At 33.3% G+C, this 15,529-nt stretch overlaps 1 protein-coding gene and 1 non-coding gene across 8 annotated transcripts in view; both read left to right on the top strand.

Annotated features, from left to right (window-relative positions):
- Positions 1–15,529, top strand: part of LOC128217069 (membrane-associated guanylate kinase, WW and PDZ domain-containing protein 3-like) — a 99,814-nt gene that overhangs the window by 10,266 nt on the left and 74,019 nt on the right. For 5 of the 7 annotated variants that reach the window (XM_052923919.1, XM_052923921.1, XM_052923917.1 and 2 more), the window contains exons 2-6: positions 282–395; positions 3,911–4,030; positions 6,461–6,788; positions 7,915–7,988; positions 8,816–8,839. In XM_052923919.1, the coding sequence (XP_052779879.1) occupies positions 282–395; positions 3,911–4,030; positions 6,461–6,788; positions 7,915–7,988; positions 8,816–8,839 (660 nt within the window). The remainder of the gene's footprint in view (positions 1–281; positions 396–3,910; positions 4,031–6,460; positions 6,789–7,914; positions 7,989–8,815; positions 8,840–15,529) is intronic. The other 2 variants (XM_052923924.1, XM_052923918.1) reach the window with 1 other exon arrangement.
- Trnaq-cug (transfer RNA glutamine (anticodon CUG)) lies at positions 3,257–3,333 on the top strand. The gene has a single exon. It is a non-coding gene; the product is annotated as a tRNA-Gln (tRNA).

Below are 15,529 nucleotides of genomic sequence, written 5' to 3'. Positions count from 1 at the left end.
TCTTGATAAGACTAGCTCATAAACTGAATAATGTATACATGAATTTAAGTAAAAAAAACATATATTTGTTATTATCTTTGCTATTTTAGCATGCTTTTGTATTTTTCCCAAAGTTGAAAAAAAAAAAAAACGATTTGGAAGATATAGTCGGTGAAAATAATTCCAAAAAAATCACTGAATCTATTTCCATGGGACTTACCACATCAGTGTTTCATCAAACAGGCTGGACAGTAACTTTTAAACATGCAGTATTGAAATTTAACATTTTGTACATATTTCAGGTCAGCTACCTCGGGACCTCCGCCAGTACCTGGGCTCCCGATTTCCGAAGGGCTCCATCGACCATGATCTCCAGCAAACCATACGCGACAACCTCTACCTCAGAACTGTGCCGTGTAAGTGACCACTTGTCAAAATTTCATTGAAATATTCTAAATGCTTACATATAACTCTTTTGGCCTTGACAACCGAGCTGTGAAAAATCTAAATTTACAACCGTTTGGACATGGCCAAATATAATTGTATGGTTAGGATAAATCCAAATCAAAAACAGGTAGGGAAGATAGCGTAGATCTATAGGCTTTTTTTTTTTTTTTTGGACTTTAATTAAGAATGTAATTGTCATCATTTGGAAATGGCATTAAGTTATTTTCTGTATGAAGCTTAAATGGTTAAAAACTACATATATACACTTGAAAATTATTTTTTTTATATACAAACAGTAGAGTTGACGCCTATTTCGTAGGTAGGGTCTGGTTACCTGAGAACAATATGTATTTTTTAGGCCCAATCAATAAGGCTGGACTCTAACAGAATTACCATTTTGACAACTTTTTTTTTTTTTTTAATGAGCCAATTTCTGCGTAAATATCTGCAAACCAAGTTCTGACTGTTGACAAAAAATCAGATCACAGATTTTTATATTTCCATTTCAAAATTAATGTTATTATGTTAGCAGTCTTATATAAATGGTTTCCATACATTTTCGCATATATTGGCTTGTATCAAGTCATAAAGAAAAAAAAAGTTGTCAAAACATTTCAATAAGGCCTAAAAAAAATAAAAAACATTTGGTTCGGTTTACCCGACCCTACCTACAGAATAGCCGCCGACCCTACCGTTTTTATAGTCAGTTTGAAAAAAATATGAAAAACTAAAAAAAATAAAAAAAATGGTTTTTTTTAATTGCTTTTCAATATGAAGTTTAAACCTTAAATGCTTATATACAGAAGATTGCTTTAACACCATTTTCCAATGATGAAAATGATATTCTTATATAAAGCCTAATAAAAAAAAAAATAAAAAAAATAAAAAGCCTACCTACCCTACCTATTTTTGAAAAGCATGTAACCCTAACCAAACAATTTTTTTTTTAGGCCTAATGTAAGAGTGCAGCTTTCAGAGGTGCAGAGAACCAATCCAGTTCATGTACGAATTCCAGCCACATCACCCAGCATAAATTCTTGAAAGATCAATTTCTTTGATTTTCTTCTTCCTATTTTTAACATGACCCAGACAGGAAATCAATTCTAATAAAATTAAGTAATTAAAACAATCACTAATTGTGTAATAAAGATGAAAAAGTGCTTAATTATTGATGCGCTTTAAGAAAATAGACATGTGTTCTATTGAAGTTCCTATTTCCTATTGATTTGCTCTGAAGGTAGAGAGTAGAGAACACTTTGATGATGAACCAAATTGAACATGCTATACCAGCAGGCCCTAATTACCCCCCACCCCCACACACACACCACCACCACCCCACAACCACCACTAAAAAATAAAGTGATTATCATCAAGAACATTTCCTTTCAATTTTCAAAATTTGTTTGAGAAATTGGGGCCAGCATAATTATTAATTGAATCTCCTAAAGAAAAATGTATCTCTAATTAGTGGAACGAAGCAAATCATTTGTTCTGTTTAGCAAATCTTTTTCAATTCAGCCACAAATGTTAAATTTTGATTTTATACCTTTTTTGCTGAGATGTTTTGCTTGGATATAAAAATATTGCCATACATTGAATATGGTTATGCAATAAAAAAAAAATCTGATCAATTTGGGAAGCGGCTGTCGGGACCTCAGTGTTTTTTTGGTGCAATTAACTGCCTTCTAAAGGCTATTTTCCCTCGCGAATTTCTTGAAAAAGAAACAAAATCTTGACAAGACTATAACTCTTTCACAGCATAATGTATGCATACAAAAGTCAAAACATGTATGATTGCCATTATATTAGATATTTTGGCCTAATTTTGTATTTTTCACAAAGTCAACTTTTTTCCCCAATTTGCAGTGCACATGCGGTTAAAATAATTCGAAAAAAAATAAATGGGCCTTTCTGATACGGGAAAAAGGTGTCATTTTGACTAGAATTGGGAATTGAAATATATATTGCTTAAAAATGAACAAAAAAATAGACATGAAAAGTAAAATAATATGATTTTGTTTGTTTCTATAAGAATATAATTATATTTTTGCCACACAAAACAGTTTCACAGTCCAATTAAAAATAAAATAAAACAGAAAGCGGAAATTTTATTTTCACTTTTGTTGAAAAATGTATGTTTTAGCATTGGAAATCAGGCTATAAAAATATCTTAAATCTAATGGCCCCAAATTCGTCAGAAAAGCACATTTGGTTATATTTGATTAATTTCACCTTTGGCATTTTAAAAACTGGTATACACATGTAGAATTCAAGACAATATGGTTTTAAACTATGTTTTAACTATCCTGCAATTTCTAATCGTCATGTTGAGCTAGTATTCTTGAAAAGAAATATATTCAAGGGAGACAAATATTGCCAACTTTTTCTGGCAGTATTGAAGAGTAGCATTAATTTGTGTTTCAAGTTGTTTAAGAATATAATTTAGTTGACAAGGATACTTCAGATTTGGGAGCTATAATTATTATTTTCTCAAGACATTTTGATATCAAAATTAATAAAAGTTAGGGATGAAAAGATGAATGATATGTTAAAATGCATCGTCAGATAGAAAATGTGGTTAGATTAATTTTTATGATAAAAACATGACTGTGGCGTTTTTAATTATAATATTTTTTTTTCAGATTTTTGACACCTTGCCATGGGTGATTTTTTTGTCATCTAAATAAACAGTTAAGGAAAGGGCTTTTTGATATAAAAGCTATCTAGACCTGTGTATAGGGCCACCTGACCCTACCTGGAAAAAACTCTCAACCCCTAAATAGAAAGAAATCTGATTCTCTGAATTTTTTTTTTTTTTTTTTTTTTTTTTAGTCCGCCCGGTTAGCTCAATCGGTAGAGCGTTGGACTCTGAATCGGACAACCCGGGTTCGATTCCCGGGCGGACCAGGTCACTTCTGTTGTGATTGGTTATGAAATCCTTTCTACGGCCATTCGCACTGTACCACTGCCCCTGGCATGTACAGAAGTTGTCAGTTTCTTGCAGAGGTGAAGGCACCCAGTACTGGTTCTGCCCAGGATAGGTGTGCGGTGGTTGAACTGTCACTCTGGGACCCTTCAATGTGCTCACGCCGGGACCCGGAGTATAAACTACTAACACCACCACCTCTCTGATTTTTAGCTGTAATTGACCGTGAAATCCATATGTGTTGATTACACAGAATAACATGAAGTATTAAAATTCAGAATTTACCGAAATGTCAAGGTAAGCATTTGCGACTTGCTTTGCTTAAAAAAAGTAAAAAAACCAAAACATTTTGTTCCTACAGTGGTCGAAATTAACACAAGCCAGCAAGCCCTGCTCTGGCAAAATGTCTTCTCAGGCTGCTGACAAATTCTGAAATTTATAATTCCTTCTCTTTATTAATATCTAGCTTTTTTGCCTAACACTAAAATGAGTTTTTTTAAGAGCCTAACTTAAAAGAAGTAAAGTAAAAGATGCTGATTTATCTTGCATCTGTTTCAGGCACAACCCGGGAGCCTCGACCGGGCGAAGTCAATGGTGTGGACTATACCTTCCTCTCGCAAGAAGATTTTCAGCAACTAGAACATTCTGGCTGTCTCCTGGAAAGTGGCATCTTTGATGGTAAATTTATTCTATAGCTTGTGTGTGTTTGTTTTCAAAGAAAAAAGTTGAGGTATTGTCACAGCCTTAAACCATGGCTATAGCTTCAAAACTGTTCAATTATTAAAATGAAACTAGTAAACATGTTGTAAAAGACAGACAGGGCTTTTTCTGGCAATTTTGGGAAAAAGACCCCGGACATTTTGGGAAAATTTGCGTCGTGAAAATGCGGAAATTGGGAAATTTTTCAGTGAAAAGAAAAAAGCTGTCTAAGTCTCCTGTGAATAAGGAAATGATTTAATATTAGTTTATTTTCCCTTTAAAAGACCCACAATGGCTGAAATATCAATCCTTGGGGTGTAAATATCTATTGCAATAAATCATGACAGATAATATTTCATATCTCTAAATGTGATGAAAATCAATGATTTCTGAGTTCAATTACTAAAAATACTTCACATCACATAATTTATTAGGATGTTGAAAATGAACCAGTACAGGTAAAAAAAAATTCTAAAAAAAAAAAAAAATTTTTTTTGGATTGGGATTTTATTCTGAAGATTGGGAAAAATATCTTATATTTTGCTTTGGGAATGGGTCCGATAGTCGGACCCGTGGGTACTATAGAAAAAGCCCTGGAGACAGGACACATATATATATATATATATATATATATATATATATATATATATATATATATATATATAGAAAGGCTTTAAAGCTGCGCTCTCACAGATTGACTGTTCTAACAACTTTTTATGTCTCCCCCTCTCTGGGGGAGACATATTGTTTTTGCCCTGTCCGTCAGTCCGGTAGTCCGTCAGTCCGTACGTCACACTTCGTTTCCGATCGATAACTGGAAAACCGCATGACCTAGGATCACCAAACTTGGTAGGGAGGTTGGTCGTGAGGTGTAGAGGATCCCTATTGTTTTTGGGGTCACTAGGTCAAAGGTCAAGGTCGCGGCGACCCCCAATATAAAAAACATTTCTGCTCAAAATCTTGAGAACGGTTTGACCTAGGTTCACCAAACTTGGTAGGGAGGTTGGTCGTGAGGTGTAGAGGATCCCTATTGTTTTTGGGGTCACTAGGTCAAAGGTCAAGGTCGCGGCGACCCCCAATATAAAAAACATTTCTGCTCAAAATCTTGAGAACGGTTTGACCTAGGTTCACCAAACTTGGTAGGGAGGTTGGTCATGAGGTGTAGAAGATCCCTATTGTTTTTGGGGTCACTAGGTCAAAGGTCAAGGTCGCGGCGACCCCAATGTAAAAAACATTTCCGCTCAATATCTTGAGAATGGTTTGACCTAGGTTCACCAAACTTGGTAGGGAGGAAGTACAAATTTCATGTCCATCATTGATTATTTCTCACCTACGACCACACAATGGGGGAGACATGCGCTTTTTCAAAAAAGCAATCTCTAGTTTAGCTTGACTATTCGAAGAATAAGGAGGGCTATACTACTCGCCCCAGCGTCGGCGTTGGCGTCCGGTTCAAGTTTTAGGGCAAGTTGGGATTTTCACTTATAAGTCCAATACCCTTCATTCAATTGACTTAATACTTCACACAATTGTTCAGGGCCATCACATGATGAGGTTTGATAACTCCATATTTTCCTTTACACAAATTATGGCCCCTGATTGACTATGGAACTTATGTTAAAGTTTTAGGGCAGGTTGGGATATTTATTAATTACTTCTACACCCTTCATTCAATTGGCTTAATACTTCACATAATTATTCAGGACCATCACCCAATGAGGTTACATAACTCCATATTATCCTTAATACAAGTTATGGCCCCTGATTGACTTAGGTTAAAGTTTTAGGGCAAGTTTAAGTCAAAGGCAAGTTGGGATTTTAATAAAAAAACTTCGGATCACAGTTTTCATATTTACGTTCAATATTTAATGTTTTATGGCTAAAAGTTTTACCGGTAAGCTTTTACCGGTGCTAACGCTTTAAAAAAATTAGTTCTTCAGCATAAAACTTGCAGTAAATATGAAAACCTGCGATCTGAACTTTCGACAGCAGTCTTATATCACTGGTTTCCAGACATTTATGTAAAAATTGACTGATTCCAAGACAAAAAATAAAAAGAAGTTTTCATAACGATCTGTGAGAGTGCAGCTATAAAGCCTTTTTATACATATATGTGTACTGTCTCTGGCAACATGTTTACCAGTTTCATTTGTCAAAATGGTCGATCTCTGAGAGTGCCGCTTTAATAATAATGGAGTTATGATCCTTTTTTGACTGAAAATCAACCGCAGAGAAGAGCTTTTGTTTCCAATAGGTCGATTTATTTATACATTTGATATCAAAATTCATTTATTACAAGTGTATTGTAAAGTATCTCAAAATATTCGGTGTATCATTTATAGATCTATAGATAATATATAATCATTTATAGATAGATAATATATAATCAGTATGATATCTGACTTCCAGGAAACATGTACGGTACTCCCAAGCCGCCCAAGGATCCCCAGGGTCAGATTCCCCGGCGAACAAATTCTGTTGGCAACATGTTACCAGGGTATCAGGCGGCAGCTGCCTCAGGGCCATGGGAGGGCAGGAGGCGGCGGAACCACAGCAGCTCAGACCTTCCCACCACCCCGACCACCCCGAAATCCCCGGGCTCATTGAGGAAGTTTATACCGGAACCTCCACCCCGGGGCAAATCGCTGGAACGGTCTGACAGCTCAGAAAGTCTCGGCCCACTACCACAGAACTGGGAGATGGCTTTTACAGAGGAAGGACACCCATACTTCATAGAGTAACTTTATTTTATTTTTCCTTTCAAAGAGTAGCAACTAGAAAAGATAGGGAATACAACACTCTTCACATACAGTCATGAATAGATGAGTTTAAGGTGTTTACGAAATTGGGGGGGAAATAAATGCATTTAAGGGTGCGAAATGAGGCTGATATTCAGCTCTTAAATGACTAGAAGATGGCCCTGATGATTTTATGTAAATCTAAGACATACCAAAATAAACTTTTGATAATATGCTCAGATAGTTGAAAGCAGATAAAACACCAGGGAAGGATGGTCTTAAAGAACTGGTTAAGTTTCTTTATACTAACTATTAAATGTGCAGGGAAAAAATGAAATTTCAGGCCAATTTCTGCACTGGCAGTTATATACAGGGCTTTTTTTATAGTACTCACGGGTCTGACTGTCGGACCCATTCCCAAAGCAAAATATAAGATATTTTTCCCAATCTTCAGAAAAAAGTCTTTTTACATGTACTGGTTTATTTACAACATCTAAATAAATTATGTGATGTGAAGATTTAGGGATAATTGAACTCAAAAATCATTGATAATCATCACATTTAGAGATCAGTGTGAAATATTATCTGTCATGATTTATTGCAATATATAATTACACCCCAAGAATTGATATTTCAGCCATTTTGGGTCTTTTAAAAGGGAAAAGAAACTAATATATAATAATTTCCTCATTCGCAGGACACTGGACAGCTTGTTCTTTTAACTGTAAAATTTCCAAATTTCGGCATTTTCGCGACGCAAATTTTCCCAAAATGCCGAGGGTCTTTTTCCCAAAATGGGCAGAAAAAGCCCTGCAGTAGTTCCTAGTTTTTTTTTATTATGATCTATATTGCATAAACAATAACTTGAATCATATTATGGGGGAAAATCCTATACTCTTAATCTTAAAATTTTAGTACATATAATGTAACATAAACGTCAACAAACAGATGAAGCGATTCATATAATATTGATAAAGTTTTCATGTAAAATATAATAGATTTTAGAGTTTATTTCAGAATACAATAGGCAACATGTCCATGTGTACAGAATCAGTAACATATGTTAATGCAAATAACATAGTCATTATACCTATAAAACTGTTGTTGTTGTTGTTGCTATTACAGTCACAACACTGAACAGACCCACTGGCTTGATCCCAGGTTAGCTAACCGGCAGCCGGAAACCAGCAAGGAAACTGGTGAGTTGTCTCCCTTTAATTGTTCTTCCAGGATAGATTTACCTATAAATAGGAGTTAGAACTTTCTGAGGTGTTTGCTAAAGTCTTTTACATGGTTGTCCCCCTTGGTTTAGTTCAGAGAGGTTGATGGTATGAATTATGAAAATCTTTAATGATTTTGGCTGTGTTCTTAAACTGAATTTGCCTTGACTTGAATTTTTTTTCTTTCTAAGTGTAACTGATTATTATTTTTTTTTTTAAACAAGTTTTAGTGGATATGGCAGTTATATTTTATATAATTTGTTAAATCAGATCTTTTATAACATGGGAAAATAGTGTTAGTGTGGAAAAGTCTCCTAATTTGTAAAATAAATTCCAATTAACCTCAGAGAACTTTCCAGCCTTAATTTGAAAGAAAAAGTCCTTCCTTTTGATATTGTATGGATATAATTATTGATGCTTTTATTTAATTTGGGGATTGAAGGTTTATAAAAAAAAATGTTCAGGTTATATACCACCATATTTTTTAGGTAATGTTCAACCATTTCCTTAAATGATGAGTTTATACAAAATGGAAATTGAAAACATTTTATTATTTGTAAACATAGCTCACATTAAATCAGCACTTTGTTGTTCAGGTTATGTACCACCGATATTTTTTCTTAAGGTTATGTACCACTGATATTTTGTTTCTAAGGTTATGTACCACTGTTATTTTTGTAGTTCAGATTATTTATCATTATAATTTTGTTGTTCAGGTTATGTACCACTATAATTTTGTTGTTTAGGTTATGTACCACTACAACTGTGTTGTTCAGGTTATGTATCACTATAATTTTGTTGTTCAGGTTATGTTCCACCATTACCCATTGGTGAGTTTGCTCAAATCCCATGTATGAAATAGAATCCATCACATCTAATACATGTTTATTGTTCTAAAACCATTATTCTTATCATAAATATATAGTGTATCACAGATAATGTCTCATAAAAAATAACAGTATTTACGTTTTCCAGTAAACAAGCCATTTGTTTTATGAAGCGTACTGAAGTATGTCGAAGGCATAAAAAACAATGTCTGCATCGTTAATTTTGCATCGTGAAATATAATCTTTATTGCATGTTGATATGCATTTCCAGTGCAGTATTTGTACCAATATGCATTTTGTAAATGCTGCAAACATTTAGTTCTTTGCAATAATTCCAGCTTTGTTTTATCAGCAATATTTTCTCCGGCATTTTAGAACAGATGTGTACATACATCTTACAGATTTCAATTTATTCCAAGAAAACATTTTGTTTACAGTTTACAAGTTAAAATATGTGTTTTTACAGGGCTTTTACAGCGAATATTTAGAACAGACAAGGTCTTTTTTTTGGTTTTTGAGATTTAAATGCACTTAATGCTTCAAACTGGTTCAAATTTAACCCGGGAATGATTGAAGCTCATTCATTCAAATTAATCGAAGATTGTACTGACCTTCACCAGTTTCATTAGGTAGCCATAAGGACTACCAATTTAAAAAATCAAGTAGCACGACCTGGATTTTGGTAGCCCCATTTTGGAATGAAAAAAAACAAAAACTGAAAAGGTTGGGAATAAAGACAAATGTCTATCCTTAGATTAAAAATGTACTGTACTGTACATAAACTCATGTTACTGCCCTTCGTAATTTTAAGCAAGGGAAGCAACCACCGCAATGTGTTTCGTAACAATGCGGTAAGAAGTTTATAACTAGCTTTACTTCCGTTTAAGTGTAAACAAGTGTTTTTTTAATTAAACAAGTAACTCAGTGGACTCTTTAACTGAAAGAGGAATCAGTCTTACTGAATAATTGTAAGCCCTGTGCAATCGTTAAAGCCGAGGCTTGCAACAATCACATCAGCACAGACAGTGATTCACCATTATTAATTTTAGGAAACAAATGTTTATGATTAATGATAACATAATATATTTTCGATTGAAAAGTAGCCAAATTAAGGCCTCTGCGAAAGATAGTTAAAAAGCCTTGGTTTTAATTCTTGTAAGGGGAACACTCCCTTCTTCTCGCCAATTTTCATTCTACCTTTAGAAAAGCGGTTTTTAGTTGAGGTATTGTTATAGCCATGTTGTCATTGACAGCTTGGTATACATGGTGCCAGAAGCATGGTATGTACATGTTACCAGAGACAAAATGCCTATGTCAGGCCAGGCCCATTACTCTGGCTTTTATGATTGTGGAGTTATGTCCCTTGTTTGATTGAAAAATAACAGTAGACACACAACAGGGTTTGAATAATCAGTGTTAAAAAGCAAAAATAATGCATTTGTAAATGTTTATTTCTGTAGAAAATAAACTGAGTCCTTGGGAAATGAACACAGAGGGTAAGTGAAGTAGGTTACACATAACTAGTGGGTTACAGACTACTATATTATTTAGTGCTATGGAGGGGTCAAAGAGTGAAGATAATTATTGGGAAGTTAGCAAATAAAATGGGTTTGTTAAAGTTGGCGAATGAATCTTGGGTATGAAGTAATTGGATGTACACACTTTAATTTTTTTTATGTAAAATGACTCATCTTCTAAAATGGAATAATTTTATGTTATAATTGTAACAACATAGTCTATAAATTAGAAACAATGTCTTGTTAATTGACATGGTTGTATTATTGTAGTTATATGCTTATATAGATGACTAAAATATTATCTTTTTAGATTTGTTTTCAATTTGAGCTCTAGTTCTGAATAACTTCTGTTTTCTAAAATTTTGAAATATTTTGTACAACTAATTTAAAAAAAACTTTCAATTAATTTACTGTCCCTTTCATAGTTTTATTTAGTCACAAATTAATTTGTTAATATTAAAATAATACTACTAATTTAATAATTCTGAGTATTTCATATGTCTACATGCATTTCTTGACCTAATGTATATAGTGTTTTTATAGTTACTACCCAGAGAAGTCAATATTTTTATGTTTAACAGGTTTAGTACCAATATTCCATTGTTGCATGATTTTATATATGACTGAAAAGTCCTGTGCAAATAGACGCTATAATTAGATGTAAATTAGGGGCTGTAAAGTGACCTTGATCTTTGTCCAGAGTTATATCATTTTTATTGGTCTGATAATACTGGTCAGCTTTATGGTATATTATAGACTGTTGTGAAAATGTTAATTTAGTCTTTGGGATTAGCCCTTAGTGCAGCCAGTGGGCAGAGCTAGGCAGATATTTATATTCACACAAACAAACACTTAGACATTTTTCAGGAAAATTTATAACAATTCTGACTTCAGAAAATATGTTTATACAAATTTGATTTTTGTGAGAAGTATTTTTTCTGGGATGTATTTATTTTTGACGCTGTTCCTGCGAGGTAAGAATTTAAAAGAAAAAATCATTTATTTCAGATATTTAAGTTACCATAATTCACCTTAGAGTTCGAACACTCTATGAATTTGGACACTGTAACAGTGGATTTTATACACTGATAATTATTGTCAAAAATAATTTATTTTGCGTAACTTAGAAGTCTTACGAGAACTATTGTACATTTTAAGGGAATTTAAATATTTTTGGAAGAAATTTAAGCTATCACCTTAGCTTATTTACATTGAGACAATGGTTTGTTTAGAAATTAACATCATTTTAAAGAATCAGCTTATAATTGTATCCATGGAAAGGATTCAAGAAATGGAAAGTTAGTTGGAATGCAAATATACATTCAAATTTCCTGTTTCTAAGATTTTCTTGAAGGCTGCATACATATTTTGTGATTAAACCATAAGCTCCAACTTCATTTTCTTCTCAAAAAACGTTATCAGATAAAGCACATATACATGACATTGAAACACATGGAGTCTTTGACAAGGTACCACCCCTCGTTCATCGAGATAAGGTCGGCAGAGGTTTGGAAACAATAGCTCAGAAAAATGCTTACCGGCTTATCTTGTTAAAAGACATGAAAGAAGATTAAGCCAGGGTTTCCATTAAGAATTTGAAACTGGAAGAATGAACTTCCTAGACATTAATCAGTCATTGAAATTAGACTTTTGGATTAACAAGCCAAAATTCTTATACAATTGCTTGGCATCAAATTTTTTTAACAAGCCCTGCTATGCCCGGAAGACATTTCACCAGGGCAGGGCTTGTGGGCTTGTGCTAATGTCGACCACTGCATTAATATTGGAAGTTTTCCTCTGAAATATGGAAGTTTATGCCACTGGAAATCTTATAATTTTCCACTAGTGTCCAAGCAGCTACTTTTAATATTAAATAATTTGTAACTATAACTTGCAAACTTAATTCACAATATTGTGTTTTAAAAATTAATTTAACTTCAAGTCCTTTTGAAAATGTGGCCATAAAGTAGCGTTGACAGCAGGTTTTGATATTCTGAACTTCTATTAACCTTCTTCACTTTTGGAAGTTTTCTCCAATAGTTTTTGTACTTCCATGGACTCAGTTTTGGAAGATTTGGCACATTTTTAGTGTTTCAGTCATAATACTTCTAAACTTCCTTAAACGGAAGTCCTGTTAAGGAACCAACGTTGAAACTTTTGATAATGTGGTTTGAAGGTTTTTAAAAAAAAACAATAACAAGCTCATTTCAGGTGTCGAAAATGAAACACGCCCATGAACTGGAATTTGTTTGTAGGATAATGATGCCAAAATTGCCACAAAAATGTAGTTATATTTATAGTATGTTCAGAAATATGTTTGAATTTTTTTATTATTTCTGATTGCACTATCATCCTCTTAACTTTCCTGTTAGTTATTGATTAGGCCAGGATTAATAATTAATAATTGATTTGTTTTGGCATTTTATGACTGACCCACAAAAATACCTGCAACCTGAAATTGTTTTTAGTTTCCCTATAGGTGATGTTTTGTTTGTTTTTATTTTGGAATTAATTGAAATGGTGTTGCAGGAGAGGGAGTGAGGGCGTATAGGTGTTGGAGATTTACTGTACATGGTATCGGGGCTGTGAACACTAAATTTTGGATGTTATGAATTTGATGGAAAATGTTAGAAATTGGGTTTACAAGAAATAATATAAGGTTTACACTTCCAGATATATAAAGTAATTTGTATGTATTTATAATTCTGTATAAGTTTAAATGAACAACAAAAGAAATGTTTGATTTTCTTAAGGTTTAAAGTATATGAAGGCATATGGGTGCCCATGATGGTCTCCATGAGGGCGGGGGGGGAGGGGGGGGGGGTCAGCTACCAAAAATAATTCTACAGTATAGGGGTCCCTTATTTGCATGTAAATAACATGTTGGGAATGTACTGTAAAACACATGAATTCGTGAAAATATCTTGTTTTTTTAACTTTAATATAATTATCAAGACCTTTCCACGTGTGTGGCACATGGGTGGAAATTGATCCATGCTCTGGTAAATGAGGCTTCTATGTTGGACCAGATAATGCCGGGCGTACATTCACTTTTTCTCAGCCGACAACCGATCACCGATCACTGCTGTTGTCATTCTTCACATGTGTGTTCCTCAAAATATTTTGGGTTAACATGCTATATGTTGAAAAATATTAATTAACCAGTTCTTGTATGTAAGGCAACGAATCACAAATGGTTTGCTTGATATTTCCCGACGGACTCACAAACGCCTCCAACCACAGTGTATTTAGCTACTTGTGTTAGTGGGCACATTTTTTTTTTTTCGTTTTTCATTATGAAATAAAAGGGGTTTGTCCAAAAATAGGTAAATTGTGTTGTTAAGGTTAAATCTTGTATAAAAGCAGGTACTAGAAAGGTAGGCTTTTAAAAAAAATAGTTTATAATATTTATAATGCAGTTTATCAAAGAACATTTTTGTCATCATTGGAAAAAGGTGTTAAAGCAATCTTCAGTATAAAGCTTTAAAAGTTTAAAAACTACATATTAAAATACATGTTTTTTTAACCAACAGACCTTAAAAACAATAGCGCCTATTTCGAAGATAGGGTTGGTTAACCATGCAGAGTCACAAGTATTTTTTTAAGGCCTTAGGAAGTAAGAAAAAACAACAACAACAAAAACAACGACCTTTAACGTACCCATGGTTACCGTTTAATGTGGCAAGGGAAACCATAAACATAATATTCATAATTGTGGCCTATTTTACTTATTCATTTTGATATTGTGGAGGCCAAGGCCGACATTCCTTAGAAGTTCTGTCTGTCTTGGACTGCCGTGGGTTGCATTTTCAAGAGAAATAAAAAAGTAAATTCAGATTTATTTTTATTATTTTGATCTTTATATAAAATGTCTGGCCTCAATTTCTGGAAACTCATATAACAGGACTAAGCTAATCTCACTATTTTTGATTTTCAATAATTAATGTAATATTTACTTCTTTATGTCTATTTATATTTTTAGATAGGAATTATCTGGATGAAAATCAGATTAAACCAATTTTTATTTATCAAAATCATATCTAAGTATGTATTTTAGCTAGTTGAAATAAGCAACTTAAGCCTGTCCTTCTTAGAAGTTTCAAGAAATCGGGGCCAGGATTAGCTGTTCCTGAAATTTTATTGAAATACAAAATATAGTGACTTAATGTGCATTCATTTTTTCTACAGTGAGTTTGTTGTTTACCTTTGTAAGAAAAACATCCTGTTTTTTTCTCGGAATAATTGAAGTTTATGTTTGCAAATATGTATAAGTTTTCCTAGTAAACTTAGAATGCGATCTGAATCATGCATATTGGATTTCAAATATTACAAATCACGTGAAAGCATTACAAAGAAAGCCAGTGTTATAGATGTAATTATGATGAACGCTGCAGTTGTGTAAATACATTAACGCAACATTGCTAAAATCTGACTCATTTTCATATCATTTTATCATAAACATAATTCTAAGCATAATTTCAGGTTTAAAGTCTTGTTGAGCTCGCTCGATTTCAATTTTCATATTTTTGCGCTGGTATTCTTTTTTGATTTTTTTTCGTTGTTTACATTTTTGAACAGTTTGTTTTATTAAATTTTTAAATAATTTCATGTCCAAAATGCAGTCATCGAAATTGGACTTTTGCATGAAAAAGCCTGAATTCTTATCTTATTGCTTGGCATCAAAATTTGGAAAAAGCCCTGCTGTATAAAATTTAGAATACGAGCAAGCCCGGAAATCATTTTACCAGTGCAGGGCTTGCGGGCTTGTGCTAAGCAAATTTCGACCACTGAAAATGCATCGAAATAAATTCAATTACATGCAGTAATCAAGTCATTTTGAAATTGTTTTATTTACTTGACCTTGACCTTTCATTATCAAAGCAGCAGTGGGCGCTGTAGTTCCAAACAAGACCTGTTGTCTATTTTCATTTTTTGTGTGAACAATATTGTTGGAAAATGCTGAATAAACTATGCATTTGATAAATGAAAACAACTGGTATCAGTTGAGAGAATTATATTATTTACTGATGATATTTTACAGATAAATTACTTGGAGAAAAAAATCTGAAATCTTAATTAGGTATTTTCTTAAACAATGTAAACTACTGCAGATCAAAGGATAAAACATAATATCCTCGGGAAGTTTGTTTTCTTTGTGGAAGTTGGCAATATATCT

The sequence above is a fragment of the Mya arenaria genome, chromosome 14 (assembly GCF_026914265.1).
Source record: "Mya arenaria isolate MELC-2E11 chromosome 14, ASM2691426v1".
NCBI lineage: Eukaryota > Metazoa > Mollusca > Bivalvia > Myida > Myidae > Mya > Mya arenaria.
The sequence above is the reverse complement of the archived record's forward strand: the minus strand, read 5'-3'. Positions and strand labels throughout refer to the sequence as shown.